Source organism: Megachile rotundata, chromosome 4 (assembly GCF_050947335.1).
Source record: "Megachile rotundata isolate GNS110a chromosome 4, iyMegRotu1, whole genome shotgun sequence".
Taxonomy (NCBI): domain Eukaryota; kingdom Metazoa; phylum Arthropoda; class Insecta; order Hymenoptera; family Megachilidae; genus Megachile; species Megachile rotundata.
The window spans coordinates 9034138-9061486 of record NC_134986.1 but is presented as its reverse complement, the minus strand read 5'-3'; the positions used below and the strand labels follow the sequence as shown (position 1 = coordinate 9061486).

The following is a 27349-nucleotide window of genomic DNA, read 5'->3' as shown; positions in this document are numbered from 1 at the left end:
TCTGCTAATAAAAATCTGCTAATAACAAAACCTGATTTTGTAATATTCCAAATTCTTAAAGAGTGTGATAATGGAAAAAAATTGTGAAAATAGCTTTTGCTAAAAATACGAAACAGGGTAGTATATCCTATCGGCGAATAGCATGTGAACGAGGGCAAACGGTAACCATAACCAGAAGAGCGTAAATCGAGTCCGAGGTCGATCGCGGCTAAGCTTCCGTATCCGCGTGTACTCGGTTTACATCCTCTTAACGTAACAGTATCGAGACGCGAAGATCAGTATAGGATCGTGGCCGTTCTCCGCACGCACATCCACGTGCACCTACACGGCCGCACGTGGATGTACGCCATATTAATTACAATGATTTCCTGCCACTTACGACCGAGCGAGATTTAAATTATAGATATCCAACGTGGCATGCACGGGCGGCAGACGGATGGAAGGGGGTTGGAGGGCCAGACTCCGCCATTCGTGATTACAGGGTGTGCACAAGCATTTCAGGAATCAGACTCGCGTCATAACTCTCGGGTCATGGGTCAATCTTTGCCCCTTCCATTCTGCGAGTCCTCATCCTGCGCTATCTTCGAAAATCTACCGACGAATCGATCCCCGAGCAATCGATTCCCCTTCCTTCTTTTTTTTTCTTCGTCAAGGTGGAACTTGTAATTTCGAAATTCTTCGTAGGATTCCTAAAATGATTCTCCGATTAATCGCGATACTGGGGGAGGAGTCGGTGATCGGTCAAATTGAATTCATATATTGTGATGGTTCTTTCCTTTGTTTGCCACATGTACTTAACACATGTTTGTTGTTCTTTTCATATGTTAGTTATTCTTCCTATATGTTAGTTACTCTTTTTACATGTTACTTGTTCTTCCTATATGTATATTCATTACGGAACATATATAACATACGTATGCAAATACATATACATACATGTACATATTCATACATATACATGTTCATCCATATGTGTATACATGTATAGCTATATATGTGCATATTCATATATGCACATATGCATACATGTATATGTTCATCCATATATGTATACATATATACCTATACATATACATATTCATACATATACATGTTAATCCATATATGTATACATATGTACCTATGTACATGTACATATTCATACATGTACATGTTCATCCATATATGTATACATATATACCTATACATGTACATATGCATACATATACATATTCATACATGTACATATTCATACATGCACATATGCAAACATATACATATGTATACATAGAGATGCATATACATTACACATATGTATAAACACATGTAGTCCATTTCTAAATCATAGCCTGAATACTTGATCACTCGATAAATAAAAAAAGAACAGTGATCGATCGGGGTTAAAATATTGGAAAAAATTCAGGAGAGTTCGGTGAGTAGAAAATAATTATAAAGACGGTGTAATGGTATGCAAAATTGGCGCGGCGTGGGCGGATTCGCTAAGTTTCAATCTGCAAGTCCGCCAGGATACACGTCAGCCAAATCGTCATGGGCATGACGGCCCTGTGACGTCACGATGCGTGTGGTCCCTTTCGGTTTATTAAGTCCACCCTCGACGAAGGGCCTCGGGCGCCGTGATTCTCGCGCGTAAAGAACGTAAAGAAGACCGGTGAAACGGGATTAATGTATTAATAAAATTACCGTTGCCGGTTCGCCGATCTGCCAGGACCAGCCTGCGGTTCTCCCTCTACGGTGAATCCTCGTAAATCATCGTCTCGTGTTTTTTCTTTTGTTGCTCCTTGAAAAAGCTCGAACCTATCTTGTGTTCCTTCGAATTTACTTAACGTTATTAATTATTCTTGTTAGCTTTGGTATATTGGAGCTTTAACTAGTCTCCCATTTTACTGATATTATACAATTGTGCTACTGTTATTTCACTGTGTTGTACGGTTTTTTTCACTTGTACTATTTTACTATTTTATTGATTTTATTATACAGGGTAGTCGTGGTACAATCTTAATGAAAGCTATTCTACACGAAAATATAAGTGGGAAATAGAGAATAAATGTTCAATGTTTTTGAGGTTCGAAAACACTTGCAGTACCCTATCAAAGTCGATCTGGCAAGCGAGTCCGTACATACAGTAACTGCAATCCAAACGCTCGTAATTACGACGTAAACTGCTGACACGTTTTACGACATAATGATCTCGACCGGTTGATCTATTCGTTAATTAAATAGATGCTCAGCCTATAATTACGAAAGTTCATTTCTCTTCGTGTACGTTCGAATAACGCAACATCAGTCATCAGAGGGTTAAATCCGTTCGTAAAACGCGTTTTCCGCGACCACGGGTAGTTACCATTTTTTCCTCGCCGCCATTAAATTTACGACGTTCTCCAATTAATACGACGATAATTCGTGCATTTTCGCGCGCCTATGGTACTCCTTATTTAGCCGAGGTCATGCTCTCGTGCTCATTGGTAAGTTTATTATCTACGCATCGAGGCTCGCCGCTAATTTCGAACCGCGCCGTGCCTAATTATTATTAATGCCCGCGTAGAGCTTTATCGACTAACGATTTAATCGTGCTTCGAGCATGCTCGCTGTGCACCGCCGCCTTATCTTCCTCCGCTCTTTTTACTCTTCTTTTCTCTCCACCTTTGGATCATTCTTCACCAGGGCGGAGAACCGTTTCGAGGGCCAGCTTTGATTTATGGCGTCACGCTGCTTAGAACGATTTGTCATGGTCGTGTCGTCGAAGAAGCTTGTCGCCGTGTGCCACGACAAGCTTCGCGACTTAAAAGCACCCTGTATCTTCCGCTACAACGCTACAACCGGGTCAAGCGCTGAACACCGTATGGCAAATTGCGAAATTTTGACGTCTTCTTCGACCGCGACCTAGTTCTCCTCTGAGAGAACCGAGCTTTCTGGAGATTAATCTTAGAGGAAGGTGAAATGTACTGTGCACTGAAACACCTCTTAATGTATCACAACTTATATGTTACAACTGATGAAATTTATATATCACAATTTATGTGTTACAATTTTTAATATGTTACAATGTCAAATTTATTATTCACCCCTTAAGTTTGAAACTTAAGATAACTCCTCCACATTTAGAGATTAAGCAAATGCTTCAAACGAAATGACAAGACATGTACTTTGTAAAAAATATTCAATTCTGCTAAAATTTTGAGTTGATCAAAACGACCAAAAGACCACTTTCATGATTACTGAAACGTACAAGAGAAAGATATAATTTGAATAAAATTATAAGACACAATTTCAGTAAAGTTATGTGTCAATTCGGACATAACTTCTTCGATCGAAGAGTATTAATATTTGCCCAGGATTGTCTGCAGCAAGGTAAAAGGAATGGGATCAACGCTCGTAAGAGTTTTACATTTTCTACGAGAGGCTCGTTCATGGGACTTCGGAGTTTATGCACGACTGTTTACCACCCGGTAAATGTTATGCCCGAGTCATAACGTATATCTTGGAGGGCCGTGAGTCCCGTACGGGACGACCATTAGCCGCATTCAATCACCATTACACGCTCGCGCGCTTTCTGCGCCTGCTTGCCCCTTAAATCCTGGCCAACGCCGACAAAAATATTGTTCGAGACGAAGGTGACGGTCATCTAACCAGCCTATCTGGTGCACGAACTCGACTAGTACGAATTAGATCATTGTATTAAAACGTTAGATCGAATTCGCACCTCGAAGACATGGGCGTTAACGATCTTCGAGTGGTATCTTCGAGTGTTCGTTTCTTTCTGCTTTACATCATTACGGAAGATTGATGTAGTAACGGTACACGGTTGTACGTCTCGCGGTTAAAGTGTCCCTTGTTTTTTTTTATTTTTCTTCACGGCCGATATTTCTTGAAAGGCAGTCATAGCCAGAAGGGGGGAGGCTAATGGCAAACATCGCTACAAAACGAAATTTCTCGATAACGTCGAACGGACGAAATTTGTATCGCGTCCTCGGCCAATCTGCTACCACGGGTGGTTCGAAGGCACCGTGGCTGTTTCCATTGTGGATGTATGGGGCTTCTTAGCCGGCGACAACGCGTAAAACCATCCGACCGGGCCGCAGGATAAATCCTCCTTACCGTGAAACTTTCCACCCAGCCATCATTTAGGCGGGATCACGCGGCCCTCTTCCGCGTCGTAATTTCTTTGAGCCGAACCACGCGTGTAAATGCCCCGTTGGATTCCGCCGTATACCCTTTACCATCGCCCTTCGAAACCGAACAACCGGCCTGCGAATTTCTTACGCCTAAAATGTTGCCCGACTCTTTCATCGATATCGACGTACGCGTAAATACGAAACAATGGGCTAACGGTGTTCCTTAATATAATTATTGGAACTGTTTACTCCTTTTTTTGTAACTAGAATTGTTGTTTTCACTTAATATGTAATTCGTTGTGGGATTTGGGGGTTTAAGAACAAATTAATAAGGTTGGACTTGATGATTTGATTAGGGATCGGCTGATCTACATACAGAGTATTCTTATTCGACAATTTTCTTCTTACAAAAATAAATATTTTAATTAGTAAATTTCATTTGAAACAGAGATCTTAGTTAGAGGTTCTACATACAGTATTTTTACCATTCGACAATTTTTTTCTTACAAAAATAAAAATTTAATTTGAGACAGAGACGTAAAAGATTCTCATACAGTATATTTTCATCGATAATTAATTTTGTTAATTTTTTTCTTATAGAAATAAATATTTTTATTAATAAATTTCATTTAAAACAGAGACCTCAGAGATTCTACATACAGTATTTTTACCATTCGACAATTTTTTTCTTACAAAAATAAAAATTTAATTTGAAACAGAGACCTAAACGATTCTCATACAGTATATTTTTAACGATAATTAATTTTGTTAATTTTTTTCTTATAAACATAAAAATGTTGCCAAATAAATTTCATTTAAAACAGACTCCTCAGAGATTCTACATAGACTGCACTTAAAATCTTAATCTCAAAAATAAAGCTTTTCATAAATTTTATTTGAACTGGAAGTATTTTAAATTATTCCAATATTAAGTTATAGAAGAATAAATTTGTATGAAAGAGGTATTTGTACAGAATGATGTATCGAACGATCCTAAATCGAATGCTAGTCCATCACTATCACGAAGTAGTCTCGTGTAAGTATTTCGGCCGGGTGGGTTCGCCAGATTCCCGAGCTTCTTTCTCGAAGAGGCCCTCGAGCCCTTCGTGGTTCCCAGGGGGGTCAGAGGTCGCTGGGCCCTCCTTCGCCTTATTCCTTCACCCCTCTTCTCGACGCAAGGCCCTCCACCACCATGTCCGCCCAATCCTGCGAGTCGCTTGCTGCCTTTCTCTCGAAACCTTATTTATTTGTTCACGCGTTTCGACTTAACGAGATTTTCGTCCTGACGTACGGTACATACCTACGGGAAAACCACGCGATACTTGCAGATCTCAGAATTTGGGACTTTTGAAGTCCTCTATTTGCAAATTTGGAAATTTGGGTATTTGTATAGTTGTGAGCTTGGGAATTTGAGGATTTGGAAATTTGGAAATTCGCAAATTTGTGAATTTGGAAATCTGAGAATTTGGGAATTTGAGAATTTGGACATTTGTAGATTGGAAAATTTGAGAATTTGGAAATTTGCAAATCTGAACATTTGAGAATATGGAAATTGGAGAATTTGGTGATTTGCGAATTTGGAAATTGGAGAATTTGGAGATTTGCAGATCTAAGAATTTGTGAATTACAAATCTAAGAATTTGTGAATTTGGAAATCTAAGAATTTGTAAGTCCAGAAATCCGAGAATTTGTGAATGTAAAAATTTGAGAATTTGTGACACCAAAAATTTGAGAATCTGTGACTATAAAAATTTAGAAATTCGCAAACTATGAAAAAGCAAGTTACAATCCAAAAGACCGTCACTCAATTCCACATCTTCCAGAGATAATTGTACATCCACGGTGTATTGTTGCGAAATAAATAAGATCCGAAGTAAATTGCCTAGTAACATTACAAGATAAATTGGCGGAAGAATGTTATTATAAGTGTTATCGTAATGAAAAGGACTGTATGTGTTAGAAAACGTCTAGATCGCTTCCTCGATGATTCTATAAATAGATAGCACAATATAAAGGCTTCTAAGCTGCACAACTTCTGCTTAGAATGCTACTCTCCGTGTTATTATCTCGACCAACAGGTGAACGCTGAAAATAAAGTGGAAAATATATTCCATTGCTTCCCAGGTAGCTAATAGCGCACTTCTCCCTGGTATATCTACCGATGTCAATCCTGTTTTTCACTTAAAACTAGCTCACGATATACTCTGAGATTCGAGTGAAATGCATAACGGGAAAGCGGGTTTATCATCGTGCGAGATAATATTATATTACTTTGTCAGGGTAATGGCCCTATTAATAAGCCCTTGCACTTCTAGGTATCTACTTTTGCTAGATAACTTTTTCGTTCAGAAGTTCGATAAACCCTTTAAGCTGCTACATTTATTATTAATTCTATCTGTTTAGTATCATCAAACATAACTGTACTGTTACCTAGTGTAATTTTAAGAGCAACAATTTTGTATTTTGTTGACTGTACGAATTAGAAGTAAATGCTGCAGGTGTATAATATAAGAAGAGCTCATACTCCAGCAGCGTCACGTGTGTAGCTCGTCATTAGAGTGCAAGGGGTTAATTGCCACTATCATACGTTTCTATCTATACGTCACGTGTGTTGTCTGTTCTTCTATATTTACACCTCACATGTGTTGTCTGTTTTTCTATATTTATACATCACATGCATTACCTGTTTCTCTATATTCATGTGTCACATGTGTTGTGTGCTTCTTTATATGTATATATCACATGTATTAGCTGTTTCTCTATACTCATATGTCACATATGTTGTCTGTTTCTTTATACTTATACATCACATGTATCATCTGATTTTCTATATTCATATGTCACATGTGTTGTCTGTTTCTTTACATGTATGCATCACATGTATTATCTGACTCTCTATATTCATATGTCACATGTTTTGTCTGTTTCTTTATACTTATACATCTCATGTATCATCTGATTTTCTATATTCGGATGTCACATGTGTTGTCTGTTTCTTTACATGGATACATCACATGTATTATCTGACTCTCTATATTCATATGTCACATGTGTTGTCTGTTTCTTTATATGTATACATCACATGTATTACCTGCTTCTCTATATTTATACGTCACATATATCGTTCGTTTCTGTATATTAATATGTCACATATGTTGCCTGTTTCTGTATCTTCATACACGACATGTATTATCTGTTTCTCTATATCTACATGTGACATGTATTGTCCGTTTATGTATATTCATATATATGTATTGTTCGTGTCTGAATATTCATACATCACACATGCTGTTTGTTTTTCTACATTCATACATCACATGTGTTGTCTGTTTGTCTATCTTCCTACATCACATGTACTGTCTGTAGACTTCCTCGATAAGATGTAGTTAAAAACCCTTCAAAGTCAACTTGTCGAATTGAATCGAATGTTCAAGTCAGCTTAAAGGGTTAATTCCATAAAATTGTCAAATAAAGAAATGTCTAAAAGTATTCAGTTGTAAAAAATGTACCGTTGTAAAAAATGATCCGTGAGACAAAGTAAGTCCAGCAACAGTACAAAAAGAATAAAGGGGTAAAGAAGGGACGTTACCTCGGGGAATTTCGAAAGGGTATCCCTCCCCCGTTTTTGTGAATCGTGATACCCGGCAATTACGTGGCTCGGTCACGGTGATTGGCTGGGTCGTTTTCGCGGGAAGCATGGACCAATCGAGGCACCGGTATGCCTCCTCTTTCTCTCTCTCTTTCTCTGTTCTCCTAGAGTACTTGCTGCCAACACGCACGCTCTCGACTTTAGTCTAGTCGGAGCTGCACCTGTGAGTGAACCTGTAGTGCACCTGCGAGCCGAAATCTATTTCGCCATTGTTCGACTACGACGATCCCCTCGAATCGCGTGCGATCCATCTAACGTGACTAAACATTCGAAACGAGTTCTTTGAACGACCCTCCTCTGACAGCGGGAGATCCTCTTCCACTATTTGCGATCGTCGATCACGCGTGTGTCAGTGAACATGAAGAACACGAGGATCGTTCGAATGTCGCTAGCAGGATGATCGTTTCGAGTGTTCGCCAAACTTTTTGATACGGATTTAAGGAAACTCTGATAGGGTATGTTTTCATTGTGGATTTTTATTGTACAATTTAAAAAATGTATTGAGAGTAAATGATGTACATGTTGAAGTGACAGTGGTTATTTCTTAGAGTGCGAAGGTTGTCATTGACTTACTTCATGAGGAATTCAATGGACATGTAGATAATTTACACTGGGAGATGAATTACTATACCAAAATTTACACGTGCTTAGGGTGCCAAGGGTAGAAGGTACCCATCAAATTTTCCACGACGAAACAGTACCTAATTTCTGAGGATCAAAGTTTCTAAGTCTCAAATAAAGTCTCAAAAGTGCCAAAATCTTAAATTTCAAATTCCCAAATTCCGAAGGCTTCAAAAATTTCAAGGTCCCAAAATTCCAGAGTCCCAAAGTCTCTGACAGTCCCAAAATCTCAAGCTTTCAAAGTCCCAAGATTTCAAGATCCAAAAGTGTCAATGACCCAAAGTCTCCAAAACCCAGAAGTGTCAATGTCCCAAAGTCTCCAAAATCCAAAAGTGTCAATGTTCCAAAGTCTCCAAAATCCAAAAGTGTCAATGTCCCAAAGTCTCCACAACCCAAAAGTGGCAATGTCCCAAAGTCTCCAAAATCCAAAAGTGTCAATGTCCCAAAGTCTCCAAAACCCAAAGTCCCAGAATGAAGAATTACGAAATTTCAAAGATCGCATAAACCATTCTAAATTGTGGAAGGAATGCGAGGAAAAAGAGATGATTGGGTAACCCCGATAAATAAAAGGGTAGATAACGACGGAGCATCGGCATACCAGAGGTTCGTAGGATAACCATAAACAAGATGGAAATGTAAAGTAGCCCGGATGCTGAGGTTCGCCGCAAGAAGAAACGACGACACGAACAGAATCATGGATCACCGTCGTTGGATCGTGACGATCCGCATTCACGGATCCCATTGCGACTGTTAACGACGTCAAATCCTGAGATCTCAATGATAAGACTGCGAGTTCAAGAGCCACTATCGTACCGCTGGTTCACGGTCTCGTTAATCACACGCTGATTACCGGTTAAATGTTAATGAGTTTCCGCGAGATCGCTGTCGATCATCGATCAGAAAGAACTAGACCGGGTTACGTTCTTTTTCGACCGGCATGTCGATTGAGACGTCGTCCGTCAATCGACGTAAGAAATCCAAGCAGACGATGAGTAACAGTTGCATTAACTATTTCACCGAGCCGCTACTCTCTTTCCACGGGATTCCTTTCGCGAGATAAGCAAGAAATCATTTTCTGTTCGTTCCTGGATCGATCATTTATCATCCGTGAAGCTTCGAGCCGATTGCTTATTTGCTGATGTACGCAAATTCCGGGAATACCGTACATCTTCCTTGCGTGCCAATCGTTTTTCCTTCGTTTCTTTTCTTCGGTTGCAATTTGCAAATTGAAGACTTCGGTGTTTTGGGATTTGGGGGGCTGTTGGAAATTTGGAGAATTTTGAGATTTGAAAGTTGGGAAATTTAGGAACTTGCAGATTTAGATTTATAGAAACTTGGAGAATTTTGAGATTTGAATGTTGGGAAATTTAGGAACTTGCAGATTTAGATTTATAGAAACTTGGAGAATTTAGAGATTTGAAAGTTGGGAAATTTAGGAACTTGCAGATTTAGATTTATAGAAACTTGGAGATTTAAGAATTTTGGAATTGAGGAATGTGGGAGTTGAGGAATGCGGAAATTGGGGAATGTGGAATTAGGAAATGTGAAAATTGGGAAATGTGGAATTGGGAAATGTAGAAAGTGGGAAATGTGGAATTGGGAAATGTGGGAATTGGGGAATGTGAAAATTGGAGAATATGGAATTGGGAAATGTGGAATTAGAAAATGTGGAAACTAGGAAATGTGGAATTGGGAAATGTGGACTTGGGGAATGTGGGAATTGAGGAATGTGGGAATTGGAAAATGTGGAATTGGGAAATGTTGAAATTGAAGAATTTTGGAATTGGGGAATGTAGGAATTGAGGAATGTGAGAATTGGGAAATGTAGAAATTGGGAAATGTGGAAATTGGGAAATGTGGAAATTGGGAAATGTGGAAATTGGGAAATGTGGAAATTGGGAAATATGGAAATTGGGAAATGTGGAAATTGGGAAATGTAGAAATTGGAAAATGTGGAAATTGGGAAATGTGGAATTAAAGAATTTTGGAATTGGAGAACGTGGAAATTGGCGAACGTAATAATCCGTGAATATAAAAATGTGAAAATCCGCCAACTCCAAAATTTGCAACACCAAATCCAAATTTGGAAACCTCACACCAAAACTAGCTGCACTTACTACCCATTACTAAAAAAGGCGTGCGTACGAACATAACAATTTTTCTTCGCCCATCCATGAACCGTAATGTAGCAAAACTAGTAAATTATAACAGTACCTAAGAAAATGTAACAGAGGTAAAAGAACTCTAATCGAATGTTAATGAAAGCTGGATAATTCGCTGACAGAAATTCTGGTCGTTAAGCCGAGATTCTCGATTAACTTCGTCCCGTTTAAATCTTCTGCAATCGCGGTTAGGATTTCTTCGATCTTCAGACCGCAACGGCTAATTGCATCGCATGTTGCTTTCCTTTTCTGGTTTCTGGGCTTCGCGAAAGCTCTCTAGGAATGCGACCGAAGTGTACGTAGCGCAATGATCGTAGATCTTGGTGGACCACAGCGAAAAGAACGAGATTACGCGCGTCCAAGCGGAAGCCACGTGCACACTTCGATACACGTGGCTTGTAAATTCACGGTCGTACGCGTCTACATTCGCCTCTTGCGCTTCTTATGCTCTCGTTTACCCTTCTACATCTTCTCTTCCTATCAAGACATTTTATTCATTTTTATAACGATGAGATCCAAGATTAGGCCAGTTCCTTTTAAAAAGTATCTTTGAAACTCAACACTTCATGTTAAGTTATAATTGGTATTTTTCAGTTTGCATTGCTTTTTTATTTCTAACTTTAATTTGCTAAGATTGTTACTAGGATGTGATTAGTTTTTTATTAATGTTTTCAGTAGAAAATATTTAGTTGGTCAGTTACTGATGGCAATGGATTTTGGAACTTATGAAGTCTGACAAAGATTTCATGACATAAAAGTATCACAGAATAGCACTTGTGGTACATCAATTTAAAGCTCGAAGCTTTATTAAAATGCCTACATTAATGGTTCGTAACCATTATCAAATATAGACAATTGAAAAATTCAATATCATTTAATAAACAACAGTCAACTATAAACTGATCTCTCTTGCTTCTCTCAAAGATTCAGTCATTTTATGCCACTAATATCAACAGATCTGTTATGCAGTCACTTTCTACAAACCTGAAGCTTTAATCTGATGTATAATAACCTTTATTTTGAAATACTTTTATGTCATGAAATAACAAAAGTCCTATATCTTCAATCTTACAAACCAGCCTCACGTGCAATAGTGTAGAATATTATATTATTATATAATTTATACATTATTATTATAGAATATGTTGTAATATTATATAAGACACAGCAAGAAGGTGAAAAAATATAATCATTAAAAGCAATTACAATGGTGTCGCAGTTCTCCATAAAATCCTCGAAAATTAATAAATGGCGCGTCGTCATGAGCGCGCATTTAAATCTCGCGGGAACCGCGTGAGATACGAGTGATGCAAATAAGCAGGTACGAAAGGCACAATGTGATGAAGCTTTGGCGAATATTTTATTGCCGCACACGCGAGAATCGACGTAATTCACACTTTGACCGGCGAACCGATAAATTTCCTGTTCGTGATCGCTACGCAATCCTCTTTCCGAGCTGCTCCGTGTATTCCCTCGTCCCGTGGGACCCCGTGGCATTCCTCGAACCGAAGTAAACGAGCAAATTTGTAGGTAGAATCCGCAGGGTCTGCCCCGACCCCTCTGCCAACCCCATAAGTCACGGCTCGAATACAGTGTTTAACCTGCAAGCTTATCTTCGATCGTTATCCTTGTTCGAACCAGTGTACATCGACCTTAAACATTTCACGAACATCCGCGAAAAATCTATCGAATCGATAATCCGCGAACACCATTAATATCTTTATATCAGCTAAGTTAATATCATGTCATGTACAATGTACATTCACAAGTCATATTTATCCACAAGTTATATTTTATTAAAACAAATCATATCCATTCGAAATGACATCAAGTTAATTGTTTGACCAGAAACAGGATACAGTAAAATATTTCCAACCAATCAAACTTGATATGTCTGTCTACCGATATAATTAATAAAAGAAAAATAATTACAGTGCAATCGATAGCAGAGTATCCCATGTATCCATTGCAGAATACCGCGCCGATCACGTACTAACGCAGCTAATTAAATTGATCCACGGAAAAAGTTCCGCAATCGGTAACCTGTCAAGTAACGAAGCAGAAATGATGTTCCGAACGCTAGAAAAATCCGCGAAACGGTACCAGATAGCGGAACACGATACGTCAATCAATTTTCCGGCTCGTCAACTTATCAAACAACTTTCGAAACGGCCGACCGGCGTGTCGTTAAACTGATGAAAATCGATTCGTCAAAGATGGCTCGTGACGAACGTTCGTGGCGCGATACAGTTTCGTTCGGTGTCGTCCGTTCGTTGACCAACTGGAAATTAATAACCGGCTTATCGAGCGGGATTCCATGGTGATCCGATGTTAGACGGGAAATCCGTAATCCGTAACAGGAGACACGTATCGGTCGGGAACACGTTGTCGTTGGATTATACGCCGCGTTCGAGCGACTCGACGCCGGGCAAAAAGCGGTAGCAGCCAGTTTTGTCAGCCACGCTTCAATTGGCAAGTTGACGTTAAACAGTTGCCGTCCAGATGAACGATAGTGACAATTCTAATTAAGCGGACGGCCGATTGAGCCGGTTCGTATTAATTACCGGTTACAACGCCACGTGCCGAACGTGTCCATTTATTTTTTTTTGGCGCGATTCGTTTTTACGATACATCTTTTGTGTTTCGGTACATCACACATTAACGATTTTAATATATCAACTTAAAATATGAAGCTTGATGAAGGTGACTGCATAAACATTTTGATTATGTTCTTAACACAAAATGGCTGACTAACCACTTATTGCAAACAATGATCAATTTTGGAACATTATAATGTCTGACATTATTTGAAGACGTAAAAACATCATATATTAACGATCATAATATATAAACTTAATATATAAAGTTTGATGAAGATGGCTACACAAACATTTCGATAATGTTCTTAACACAAAATGGCTGACTAACCACTTATTGCAAACAATGATCAATTTTGGAACATCATAATGTCTGACATTATTTGAAGACATAAAAACATCATATATTAATGATTATAATATATCAACTTAAGATATAAAGTTTGATGAAGATGGCTACACAAACATTTCGATAATGTTCTTAACACAAAATGGCTGACTAGCCAATTACTGCAAACAATGATCAACTTTTGAACATAATAATGTCTGACAATTTTTCATGACATAAAAACATTACAAATTAGCGATTATAATATTTCAACTTAATATATAAAGTTTGATGAAGATGGGCTACATAAACATTTCGATAATGATCTTAACACAAAATGGCTGACTAGCCAATCACTGCCAACAATGATCGATTTTGAAACACTATAATGTCTGACAATTTTTCATGACATAAAAACATTAAAAATTAGCGATTATAATACATCAACTTAAAATATAAAGTTCGCTGAAAATGACTGTATAAATATTTTGATAACGTTCTTAACACAAAATGGCTGACTAGTCAGTTACAGCAAAGTGTGATCGATTTTGAAACTCTACAAAGTCTTACGATATTTCATGACATAAAAGTATCACACAATAGCATTTACGATATGTCGATTTAAAGTTTGAAGATGGAAGAAAATGACTATGTAAACAGTTCTTCAGTAGTCATAATATAAAATGGCTGATTGATCAATTACAAGTTTGATACAAATTATTATTTGACTAATCCTGAAATTCTCTCTTGTTTGAAATTTAAAAACTCTTATTCGGTGAATTTAGAATAGGATTTTATACGTCCAAAATATTTTGCAAATTGTTCTACCCAATGACCTTGACAATATATATAAAGGTCAACATCACTGTCACTCAGTTTCCTTCCGCAAAACTCATCCAAAAGTGAATCTTCTAAAATGTTGGTCACATAGTTGCTGACCACTGTATGCTCTGAAAAGTATTAAAACGTAAAAAACTAAATTTGTTATAATTTCAGGAGACCTGAAGAGGCGACACTCTTGGAGCAGCGAGGTCGACTACCATCCAGCGGAAACGGAAGGTGTAGCGACCCCGGAAGAAGATCCCGCTGCCCCATCTTCTGAAGAGGAAGACAGAACCTCGTACAAGGTAGTTGCACTTTCAGTACCAGTTCTGAAAATCATGAGCGAAACACGTGCAACCGAACGCCTTAATTCCACGCGAGATCAAAAACAATGTATCCTTTGTTTCACGAAATCACGACTGTTCAGTCCTGTTCGAGGGAGTAATTAAGTGGCTCGAAGCGTGTTCTTGCTTCAAATGGAGTTAACCTCCCGTAAAGCTCTTCGGGGGATCAGTGGATTGAAACGGGAACGCTGGTAATTAGCATTTATATGGATCGAAACGTGGATCGAATTAGCGATCTTTCGAGAGCCGGATTTAATTATTGTACGCCTCGCTGAATACTTGCGTAACCGATACCCGTGCATCGGCTAATAAATTAAACGAGTAACCGAATGATGGGATAAAATATAAAAACCCCGTAATTCGACCGAGATTTCCATACGATATTTTTAATTGATTTCTACGAACCTTTAATGGACTCATTACTAGCTATTTACGTTCCATTCTGATCAATCTGTGCCAGTTGTAGAATACCGTTTTTTGTATTGCGTGCAAATTCCATTCATGGGTCATTAAATTCTATGTTGATCTAAAACTTCTGCAACTTGAGTCAGTCATGTAGTTACAAGCTATTTAATTATCTCTGATCTCATTAGGGCCATAAACTGCAACAAAGTTCGGATCGGTTACGGTAACATCGTTTCAAGCTTACTATAGTTATTAATGCGAGTTCGATGCGACTGCAGGGGAATAAACAAGTCTCCATTAAGAGCCGGTTAACCGTTCTCCGCGTCAGCAAATCTTCCGCGACAAATATAGAAGCTACGAAGTAAAATTGCGAAAAGCCGCGTAAGCACGAGTCTAAGCGGCAAGAAGCGATATACGACTTCCTGTCACGAAGAGAAAAAAGAGCCTTAAAACCGCAACCGCGAAGCGATCGATCGGTCAATCGCTGATCAATCCTCCCACAGGTGAGCGCGTTCGAGCGGTTCCGAGAAACCGGCACCTACCGACAAAGCATCTACATAAACTCTCGGACGGTTTGCTCGTATTTCGCCGACTAGACTCTAGAAATTCTTTGCTATTCCCAGAAAGCGCTACTTAGAGCCAGCTGAAGAAAATCAGGATACCGATATTTTTAGCGCCACTCGCGTGTAACGAGCGAGAACGCCGTTTATGTCGGTCGTTCCTCTTCCCTAGGGTCCGTTGGTCCCGAGGCCCATATTCCGGATAATTCGCCAGAAGCTTTCCAATGGAACCACCTTGTAAAGGATCCTGTCCAAGGACGCAAAAAACCAACGCGCTACGTCGTCTTTATTTGGCGAGGAATTTTTAGGGGTGGCTTCTTTTTACCCGACAGAGAATTCCATCGCAGCTTGCAGTTTTTTAGCAACAACGGAACGGATGTTCCACGCGACTGAGCGGAAGAAACAGTTGGAACGATCGTCCATCTTCTTCACGGTCGGTTTTGTGGAGCAGACAGGATGTGGTTAGGAAGGGTGGTTTCTTTTGTAGTCACCCTTTGTTGCGGTTTTTTAAGAGCGATACATCTTTCAACTGCATTAAAACAGTCACACAATGAACTACATTAAAACAGTCACAATATGAACTTCATTAAAACAGTCACAAAATGAACTTCATTAAAACAGTCACAAAATGAACTTCATTAAAACAGTCACAAAATGATAATACATAGAACAGTCACACAATGAACTACATTAAAACAGTCACACAATGAACTTCATTAAAACAGTCATAAAATGAATTACATTAAAAAAATCACAAAATGACAATACATAGAACAGTCACACAATGAACTTCATTAAAACAGTCACAAAATGATAATACATAGAGCAGTCACAAAATGAACTGCATTAAAAGAGTCTCAAAATGGAGTACATTAAAAGAGTCTCAAAATAGCATACATTAAAACAGTCTCAAAATGAACTGCATTAAAAGAGTCTCAAAATGAACTGCATTAAAAAAGTCTCAAAATGAACTGCATTAAAAAAGTCTCAAAATGAACTGCATTAAAAAAGTCTCAAAATGGCGTACATTAAAAGAGTCTCAAAATGAACTGCATTGAAAGAGTCTCAAAATGAACTGCATTAAAAGAGTCTCAAAATGGCGTACATTAAAAGAGTCTCAAAATGAACTGCATTGAAAGAGTCTCAAAATGAGCTGCATTAAAAGAGTCTCAAAATGGAGTACATTAAAAGAGTCTCAAAATGAGCCGCATTAAAGCAGTCGCAAAACGAAAATACATAAAACAGTCACTATTTTAGGTGTCGTTACAAAAGAGTACGAAAGGCAGGCATAAAGGGAGGAGAAAAATGAGGGTTAGTGTAGCAAAAAGCGGTTTGTATCTTGGAAGCGTCTTTCCCATGGAAATGATGGGAACGAAGGGTGCACGAAGGCAGTACAGGGCGTTTAACCAAAATTACACTTTATATGTACGAGCGGATCATTGCACAAGACGGTCCATGCGTAACGGCCGGTGTGCAACGGTGCATTTCCTTTTACTACTGCGGCCAGACAACGTACACCGTAAAACCTGACCGTCGGTGCTTTAACGACAACTGCAACTGCAGAAATCACGGAGTTGTTGGCCAACGTGCTTTCAAAGACAATGCATCTCTTGTAAATACATCGCTGAAGTTCTTGGATCCACCGCTTCGAGACACGATATTTCTTCCTGCTGCTTTAAGAGCTAACAATTTGCGATAGCGTTTGACTACCTTGAGGATAAAACGGGGACAGTTAACCCCCTGCTACGTAATATCCTTGTGATACGATCTTCGGTTTCGATGTGACAATTGTGTTTTGTGCTTCAGTTTTGAGATTCTTAATATTTGATGGGAAAGGTGTGTCTTCTTAACCTAACGTAATCTGATCATATTAGTTGAGAACAAGAACAGATTATTTTGCAAGAACAGTGAGAATAAGAATAAATTATAAAGAATAATCGTAAAGAATATTTAAATTAGTAAATAAAATAAATTGAACTTAAAGATTTTGATCAACACAACCTTGTTTGTGGCATTTCAATAAAATGAAATGAATAGTGGAGTAATGGGAACTAGCTCGCTAATGGAGTACATTAACCTTAATCGTGAACCAATAAATTTACGACCCAAACATTTACGAGTAGAATTTTTATGAATTTATAATAAACCTAGGTCTGTTAACCGCCCACAAATCATATTATCTACAAGATCCGCAGTCTATAAATGACATGAGTTACGTATACTTTACAGATCTCGTAACAGATATAACTGTATGAACATCCGTCTATTTACGACTAACTGGAACATTTATTACTCGAAAATTAATATGTAGCTCTTAACCGACTAATTCTATGAAAGAAAGTTTTTAAAATGAACTTTGGTCGAACGAAAAATTAAATTTAATATTTAATGTCAATAGAAGATAAGAAACGAATTAAACAGAAAAATCTCCAAATATAGAATAAAGTTCTCCAAAGGTTCAGAAATAAAAAAATGGTTGATAAAAGAGAAATCGAGGCTCGCTTTTATTTACTTTAACAGTAAAGGCGTCAAGAGGAAAGCTCGTTTCGTGGGCTCGTAAAACGCGCTCATGTGACTATCCTGCAGCAAGGAACGCGTCTTATACCCTTCAGACCCCTCCATCCGGATTATTATCAGCCATTTACACGTTTATGCTCTTTGCCGCGCACGCAGATGGCCTTCGCGTATGCGAAGTAACGGTACAACGTTTGATTTTCCGGTGCAATAAAGTCCCTTTAGAGGACGGGCCGAATAGTCTAGCAATTAACGCTCGTAAGTCCAAGTTTGCTCTCTTTGATTTAAGACCCTGTCACGCGATCCGTTGTAATTCCGGGGATAACCGATCATGGAGACTTATGCAACCCCGGCACGCCATCTTTTGCATGCTTTCAACTTTGGACGTTTGATATTGCGTACTTTTATATTGGCTCACTGGGAATTATATATGGTCCCAGTTCGAAGGGTTTCAAATTCGGCGCGTTAGAAATTCGGGACGTTCCGAGTTCGAAGCATACCGAATTCTATGCGCCCCGAATTCTACGCGTTACAAATTCCACGCACCCCGAATTCGACGCGTCACGAATTCCACGCGACCCGAATCGACGCGTCCCGAATTCGATGTGTTCCGAATTCCACGCGCCCCGAATTCGACACGTTCCAAATTCCACGCATCCCGAATTCGGTGCGTTCGAAATTCGACGCGTACCGAATTCAGTACGTTCCGAATTCTACACACCCCGAATTCGATGCGTCCTGAATTCCACGTGCCCCGAATTCGATGCGTCTCGAATTCCACGCGCCCCGAATTTGATGCGTCCTGAATTCGACGTGTCCCAAATTTGATGCGTCCCGAATTCGATGTGTTCCGAATTCCATGCGCCCCGAATTCGATGCGCCTGGAATTCCACGCGCCCCGAATTTGATGCGTCCCGAATTCTAGGCACCCCGAATTCGATGTGTTCCGAATTCCACGCGCCCCGAATTCCACGCGTCCCGCATACAATGCGTTCCAAACTCAATATATTCCAAATTCGACACAATCCGAATATGGTACATTCCGAGTTCGAAATGTTCCGAATCCCACGCGCTCCAAAATCAACGCAGTAATCCTCCACGCATCTAAACGTAAAGCACGCGAAATTAGAACCACCCCCAATAAAAAATTAAGCGAAAAGAAGGATAATCATCGGTAGCAAGATCGTTAGCACGACTCGGTGACGAACTCGACACCCCCGTTTAACCTCGCGTTTCACGTTCCCGGGAAATTGATACCGGACGTCCGAAGGCGGACAGATAAGGCCGAGGTTGGCCGCGAGCGAGACGCTAAACTAATGCCTGGTGCACAGTGGCGCGCGAGATAGATATCTTGAGAATTTCATTAGCATGATTCGAGAGACTTGTCACCTGAGGCTACCTCGTGTCTACCTTCGCGCCGTGGACCAGCCTTTCTGTCACTTAAACGGGACCCACCTCTACTTCTTCCTCTCTTTTTCGTTTTCCTACTTGTTCCTTTCTTTTTCGACTAACTACTCACTCGGCTCGAGTGCGTGCTGACGGTTCGAGCATATTTTCATTCCTAGTTGAAATTAATAACTTCTCAGGTTGCAGAAATCACTTATTTGTAAACCAGTTGACTGACTTTTATTTTGTGTACTCGAGGTTAATACTAGGCTACGAAAAACTGTCCATGTCTGCTTGAGAGGAAGCTGAAGAATTTTAATAAAATAAGAACCTCAACAATTTTCATAAAACAAGAAGCTGAAGAATTTTTATAAATTTAAGGAGCTGAACAATTTTCATAAAACAAGGAGCTGAAGAATTTTTATAAAATAAGGAGCTGAACAATTTTCATAAAACAAGAAGTTGAAGAATTTTTATAAAATAAGGAGCTGAACAATGTTAATAAAATATGAAGTTGAAGAATTGTAATAAAATAAGGAGCTGAACAATTTTCATAAAACAAAAAGTTGAAGAATTTTTATAAATTTAAGGAGCTGAACAATTTTCATAAAACAAGGAGCTGAAGAATTTTTATAAAATAAGGAGCTGAACAATTTTCATAAAACAAGAAGTTGAAGAATTTTAATAAAATAAGGAGCTGAATAATTTTCATAAAGCAAGGAGCTGAACAATTTTTATAAAATAAGGAGCTGAACAATTTTAATAAAATAAGGAGCTGAACAATTTTCATAAAACAAGGAGATGAACAATTTTTATAAAATAAGAAGCTCAACAATTTTCATAAAACAAGGAGCTGAACAATTTTAATAAAATAAGGAGCTAAATAATTGTAATAAAATATAGAATTGAAGAACTTTAAATAAAATTGCCGCTGCTTGGAGCTGCAAAAATTAATAACTTTACGATGTCCTTTGTCTAATAATGAAAGTAGCACTTCTTTGTCATGCATGGACACTGCCTGAGGATGAAACCCTCGCAATTGGAAGTTGCTATACTTCTGTACAATTAGAAGAACATTTTTCATTCTCACCTAATAATCGATCGTATGTCAAAGAGTTAAGACTTGTTCAGGGTGTTTTTATATTACACCTGTGGCCTCCGAGCATGCGAAAGAAATCGTAAATCGTAAGTCAAAGGGGTTAAAACCAAAGTGGTTTTCGAGGTAATCGCATCGGTCAGTTATGGCGCAAAAGGGAATCGTCTTGTGTTAAGCACAAAGGGCTTTCGTATAAATTATAACACCGTACGGAATGGCTACTTAGCTGGCCATTCAACGCGTAAAATCGAAAGCGGCCGGGTGAAACGTCTTCATTTTTCACGGCCACGAGAGCCCGAATGGGGTTGCAGTTCTCTGTTCTCTTTCCCTTCCGGGCTAGCCCGCTTCATTACCCCGGCAAAAGAAGAATAAAATTCTCGACGTATTCGATCAGCTGCGAACAAATTACTATATAATTTTCCCGCCGGCGCGATTACTCACGTTAATGGTGCAATAATTCATAGGAACGCGTTCGCAGACCGGACCACGCGGAATGTCTTCGGAGATCGGTCCACGTGAGAGGATTCTTCACCGCCATAGTTTATTTCACTTCTTACTCCCCTTCGAAACTTTCCATCAAGTTACCTAAATTTATTTATCTTCAATTTTTATCAAAATTATACTTCTATTTATTTATTACACCTTTCGTTAAAATTAACCTTTGATGTCGAATTTATCGAGCTTCAATTAGCAGTCAAATTCTAATTTTCGATTAAAAAATCGTTCAAAGTAGCAATTATGTGGATTTTCGATTAAAAAGTATTCAGTCGTCAAACTCAAAAAAAAAATCGCTGTATTATTCATACATAATGTGTTATTTAATTTTTATCAATTATTTGTATAATTATTTTTATTAATACATATGTTATTACTTAAAAAAAAAATTGAAACACCCAGTTTCATATAAAGAAAATAAAACTGGAGGTATGAGTTGGGGTTAGAACATAAAGGGTGGAGAAATTTTACGAGACATTCACGAATGGTCGTCCGTAAATTTCACAGTGGCCAGAACAGCTATTTATGCGAGACGACAGTCGTAAATTTCCGCGGCACGGTAAAGCACACCGGGGATACGCGTGCGCCGACAAATAATTCATTTCCGCGACTCGGCCCGCGGGCTAATTGAACGCCTATGAGACGAATTAATAATCCACTTTGCGGAAGGTGCAGCACGCGCACAAGTCAACCATCCCCGGGATCCAAGGCTCGCGGAAGCGCAATATATTCAGGCAACAAGTTTCCCGACGCGTCGCCATTTTATTTTCGAATCGTTAATTAACGCTAGACTGCCGTTTAATAAATTCGTGGATGCGGGCTCGATATTATGAACTCTTGACATTATTTTCAATTACCATCTTGATAACTCGTTACGATAAAAGTACGTATAATAAAGAAGTTTGTAAAATGCAAACTGGTAGAAGTTTATAAAATACAAACTGGTAGAAGTTTATAAAATACGAACTGGTAGTTTATAAAGTAAAGTAAAAATCGGTGTAAAAATTGTGATAAGATAAAGTAAAAAACATGTATGATTTGTAGTCGGTAATAACAGTCTAGTAATGTAAGACATTTGTTACAAAATTTATGATAAAATAATTCTACAATGTTAACAATAATGGTTTGAACTGGATATGTAGACTGTAGTTAGATTATTTCTATGTTTTTGTTGCAGGAACATGGCTGTTCGGTGCAGACGGTGGACCTGGTGGCGGACTGTCCTTTACAGGTGGTGACACCGGCGTCGAGGTCGCCGTCACCGCCCAGATCGCCGACGCCAGCGACGTCCTCGACGCCCCTCGCGCCGCCGAGGAGCATGGGGCAACGGCCAAGCACCCTCTTGCGCCCCAAGATCTCTCTGACCTGGGTCCTTCGTGGACAACAGCAACCTGCGTCCAATAATCAGACGACTCTCAATGGAAGTGCAGGTCCGCCAAAGCTGAAAAATTAGAAAAAACCAAAAATACTAGAATAGTGGAGTAACACCTTATATAACACCTTAACTTATACCTCAATTGGGGAATGTAGAAATTGGGAAATATGGGAATTGAGGAATGTGGGAGTTGGAAAATGTGGAATTGGAGAATATGGAATTGGGAGTTGGATTAATTCACACTTACAATAAATTCCTGAAATCGTATAACCTTAAGATCTCAAAGTCTCTAAGACTTACAGTGCTCTCCAACCTCTAAGAGGTGAAATACTAAACTGTAATTTAGAGAGCAGTTAAAAAAGCAAACATTCATAAAAGAATCGATGTAAAGTACAGTTAACATATACGAAGTAATAATCCTGGTACAACCATTAACACCGTAATTTCATCGTGAGAAACCCAAGTCAGACAGCGATTTTTAAAGTAAAAGGATAATTTAAGCTTGCGAAAGAACAAGTTACCCGCGATAGTCCTTAAGCAGCGAGTGCGGTAAATCACCCATAATTTCTTCGCTACTTTATGAAAGCTTGAGAAACAATGTTGCCTTTGTGAAGGTGGGAACGGCGATCGGGAGAGCTTGTCACGAGACGGTAAAGAAAGGTCCTCGAAGAGGAGCGTGAAAAGCGTGAAGGAGAAGGACGCCGGCAAGGAGAACCTGGACACCGAGAAGCAAGAGAAGAAGATTCTGCACAGGATCGAGAAGATCGAGAGGACAGAAAAGGTTGAAGTTCAAAAGCTTTTAGATTATTACAAACTTATAAAACAAACTTCTAATTAGAAATAAATCCTTGAAGTACATTCTGATCTATCTGATCCTACCGTGATCTCTAACCATAAATCTTAAATAATAAAATAAGTTTTCAATGAACTTTTTCTTCCAGCAATCCATCGGCAAGGAGGTGCTCGAGAGGTCCCTGGACAGCCCGTTGGACAAGCAATCCGAGAAGGAATTTTCCGGTCTGAAAGAGACGAAAGAAAAGGAGAAAGTTAAGAGGGCAGTGTCTGAGCCGTCCCTGGTGTCTCGCGAGTCAACGTCCACACCGAGCGGTCGTGAGAAGCACAGACATCGAAGGACCAAACGTTCTCACAAACCTAGACCTCCCAGCAGATTCGGTTACGAAATTGCGGACCTTGATGCGTTTCTCACGAAGGTACCTTTAAATTGCTTAAAAGAATGCCTAGCTTAAGGAACATTGTTCACGAGGGATACTTTTCAGGCCTCGATAGAGAAACCCGCCAACATTCCCGTGGTTCTGTCCTTCCCGTCAGTCCTCTACCAAACGCAAGGAGGTACTCAAGACGAGATGGCTCTCCCTCTTGGAACGGTCGTCAATGCTGTCTTCAAGAATCAAACCTGGTTGTACGTTCAGACGCCACACGGACAAGAAGGATACGTCGGTTATGCTGCTTGTCTGCCACTTGGGATATTGCCGCAACCAACGCGGGGTCCTTGCTGGGAAGATTCTACGGATGTATTTCCTCGTCCTCTAGGTAGATTGATAAGTTCGATGATGACAAAGATTATATTGCATACTGAAACAAGGAAATCCTAAATGCTGTGGACTTTTATTATATTGTCACCTTTGTGAGGCCTTTCAAACGTAGTAGTCATACTTTGCCATTGTAAGGTATAGATTCTATGAATGCCATTGTGATGTTTAAAGTTGATCCTTTGCCATGCGTGGTATTGCTACACGATGATATCGCCATGCATAAAATTGTTGCGCGTCAATATCGTTATGCGCAGGATTGTCGCAAATGAATATTACTGTGCACAGGGTGATTACGTATTAGTATCATCTAGTATTACGTATTAGTAGAATCTTTGTGCGTCAATAACGCCTCATGTGGATCCTCCACGTATCATTGTCACGCGTAGCATTACTACACGTTGGTATTACAACATCATATGTCTACATATGCGCTAAAATTGCCACTCGTTAGTATCACAATGCGTCGTGTCTCATGCATTATCCTTTCATACAAATCGTCACGTGTGAACCTTCCCGCATCATGCATGCGATCCACATGTTGATATTTCTTGGGATATTTCTCCACACGTTAATGCCTCTACAAATTATAACATCCACACATAGAATCACCAAGCTCTACACTTAGTAATTCTACATGTCGTATTTCCCCGCATGAGCTCACCATAGACTTTCTACATAACCCCTATCAATGACAATATAACACTCTACCATGCCATAAAAAATTGTATCAAGGATAAAGTTCGTCCTTTCCCTTTTAGGTAACATGACGGACACCGAAAAATTAAGGGACACACGATCAGAGTGCGGAGCTCGAGGCAGAAATCCAAGAGTAAGACGAAGTTCCAGAGATGCCGTGTCCGCTTGTGGAGAACGCAGCGTCGACAGATTGTATCTGCGAGCGGCGGCAAACGCTAGAACCAAAGGATCTCGTCACACTTTACTGGTCATACGCAGCGACTACGAAGGTCAAGGTGGAAACGCTCTGAGCGTTTCTAAAGGTGACGTCGTTGCTCTGCTTAGCGATCACGTCAGCGACTGGTTCTGGGTTCGTTCGCGGGACGGCAGAGAGGGCTTTATACCTGCAGTGATCGCGGGTCACGGCTTTCTTTAACTATATTCCGCACTGTTCGGTGTGTCTGTTAGAGACAGTCGCATTACAAGGAATCATGATCAACGAACGGATACTTGTATATTTGTAAAAAGTTTTATACTATATTTTATAAAATGCACATTGTATTAATATATTTATTTAAAAATATATATGCGTCATGAGATTGTTCCTTTTCCTGAGAATCACATGGAAAGTATTTTGATTTGGTTCGTAGTTTTGTTGTTACGCGAACTTTAACATCAGTTCGCGGTAATTAAAGTTCGTGCAAACGTCGAGATTGTTGGAGGAGCCGGCTATACTCAATACTTTCTGTGGCATTTCTTGGTAAATAATACTGTACACCGTTTTACTGGAAGTTGGCACTTTCGCTAATGTTTCTCCTTGATATGTTAAATGATAGACGTGGGGTGCTGCTCCTGCAGCTATCACGCGTTCTTCGTAAATCTTTGCTACGTGAATGCCTTCATCCGGAAGATCGAATACGGTTGCTGCTTCCATCGTTCGTATATGCCACAGAGATAAGGAAGGACCACCACCGCATAACTAAAACGTGTACTTATTAAATAACAGTTATCTATTTTCAATAATAAATAATACACAAAAAATCCTAAAATACGCACCAACCAATCATCCGTAAAGTCTATCGCGCCTATCCACTTGCCTAACCGTGGCCTAGCGACCTTTTGTACCAGATGAGGCGTTAATATGTTGGTATTTTCTTTTTTTCTTAGATCCCACAACCTTACTGTCCCATCTTCACCACATGAAGCTAGCTGATTACCCCTGAAGCATGTTGCAAAATTTATTGCATGAAATGTGAAGGTCATATAATATTTATCATAAAAATACATACATTAAGGAGAGACAGTGAATGTAATCTGTATGTCCTTGTAAAGTTCTGAGAATCCGGCCATCTTCTAAAGTAATTACATAAATATTGTTGTCACCACAACCAACATACAAGAGATGGTTGGATTTGGAGTATATCATATAATTTACATCTGGCTTTTCATAGCTATCCCTGAGGACAAACTAATATTAATATTCAAAGAAACTATACAGTACTTTAATATTTTTTATATATATAACCCTGGAACTCAACAGCACGATGCATAATATTCCAAACTGAATAATTATATAGTTGACTCAGAACTTGTACTATTCATTATCTGAACTCCATTTCTAATGGATTCAAAATAAGAAGCAGTATTATGAGTTCTAGAGTTAAAAATATTTAAATAAATAATCTTACTTATTCACTGGTATCTGTATAGTCCATGAAACTTTACTTTTTGGTGCTTTACTCGAGGTAATAATTTTCCAATCCCATCCACATACTTCTCCAGATGTTCCTGTTATTAAAAAATTATCGTTTGACACCATACTCTCTACTTGTTGATCAGGATGAGCAGCAAAGCGGTAATTCGGTCCTTGTAATTCATTTTCTTCCACTTTGTTGGGACCTAGAGCTTTAGATAACCTACAAAAATAGTAACACATTTACAAATATAAGTTACAATCCAAGTTCAAGTCCTTGCAAACATGTAAAATATTTTATAATGTAAAACCAGCATTGGTAAAATGGTAATAATACAACAATTCTTATATTCGTTTCTTCAATTTCATTAATGTCAACATAACCTAATTTTTGACACAATGAAGTAAATAATACTTACTCAAAAACAGAAACATCCCCATAAATATTCCCTGCCAATAAATAATTTCCATCTGGAGAGAATGTTTGTGATAGAACAGTGTTATAAAATAACTTGTGATTAATCGTATTAGACATCATTTGTTAAAGCTTTGTAATGTTTATCAAAGAAATTAGAGGTTAGGTATAAACCGGTCAAAGGAAAGTAGAACACTTTATTAACGTAACATTGTATAATATTTTATTTACAAATAAATTATAATGGTAGTTTCGTGTAAATATATACACAACTTATGTATATAAACAATATTGTACTGTGGACCAAATAAGGTATTTTTTATATTTGAACATTGTTGTCTTTATTACATGATCTAAAGTGCAGACATCGTCGAAATCATCAGTTATGATAGCTAGTATCTTTCCCAAAATACTTTTCAAGTATTTTGAGTATTCCATTCATTTACATTTTTTAGTTTATATTTGCTGGAGCCGCGCTAATTCGAAACTTGTACCGCTACCGCCATGTAGCGGCAACCGACGATATCAGTCCAAATAAAAATTGCAT

At 38.8% G+C, this 27349-nt stretch overlaps 2 protein-coding genes across 3 annotated transcripts in view; one reads left to right on the top strand and one right to left on the bottom strand.

Annotated features, from left to right (window-relative positions):
• The window catches only part of LOC100879669 (uncharacterized), an 87859-nt gene extending 62582 nt beyond the window's left edge, over positions 1-25277 (top strand). For both annotated transcript variants that reach the window (XM_076530665.1, XM_012281550.2), the window contains exons 3-8: positions 14466-14596; positions 22269-22521; positions 23081-23247; positions 23408-23677; positions 23744-24017; positions 24778-25277. In XM_076530665.1, coding sequence (XP_076386780.1) covers positions 14466-14596; positions 22269-22521; positions 23081-23247; positions 23408-23677; positions 23744-24017; positions 24778-25130 — 1448 coding nt within the window. In that variant the 3' untranslated portion in view covers positions 25131-25277. The remainder of the gene's footprint in view (positions 1-14465; positions 14597-22268; positions 22522-23080; positions 23248-23407; positions 23678-23743; positions 24018-24777) is intronic.
• thoc6 (THO complex subunit 6) lies at positions 25187-27340 on the bottom strand. The gene is made up of 5 exons (XM_003701601.3): positions 26807-27340; positions 26383-26610; positions 25984-26151; positions 25751-25913; positions 25187-25673 (listed from the first exon to the last, which is right to left on the bottom strand). The coding sequence occupies exons 1-5, from the start codon at positions 26923-26925 to the stop codon at positions 25353-25355; spliced, it is 999 nt and encodes a 332-aa protein (XP_003701649.2). The 5' UTR covers positions 26926-27340; the 3' UTR covers positions 25187-25352.
• Between the last annotated feature and the right edge of the window lie 9 nt (positions 27341-27349).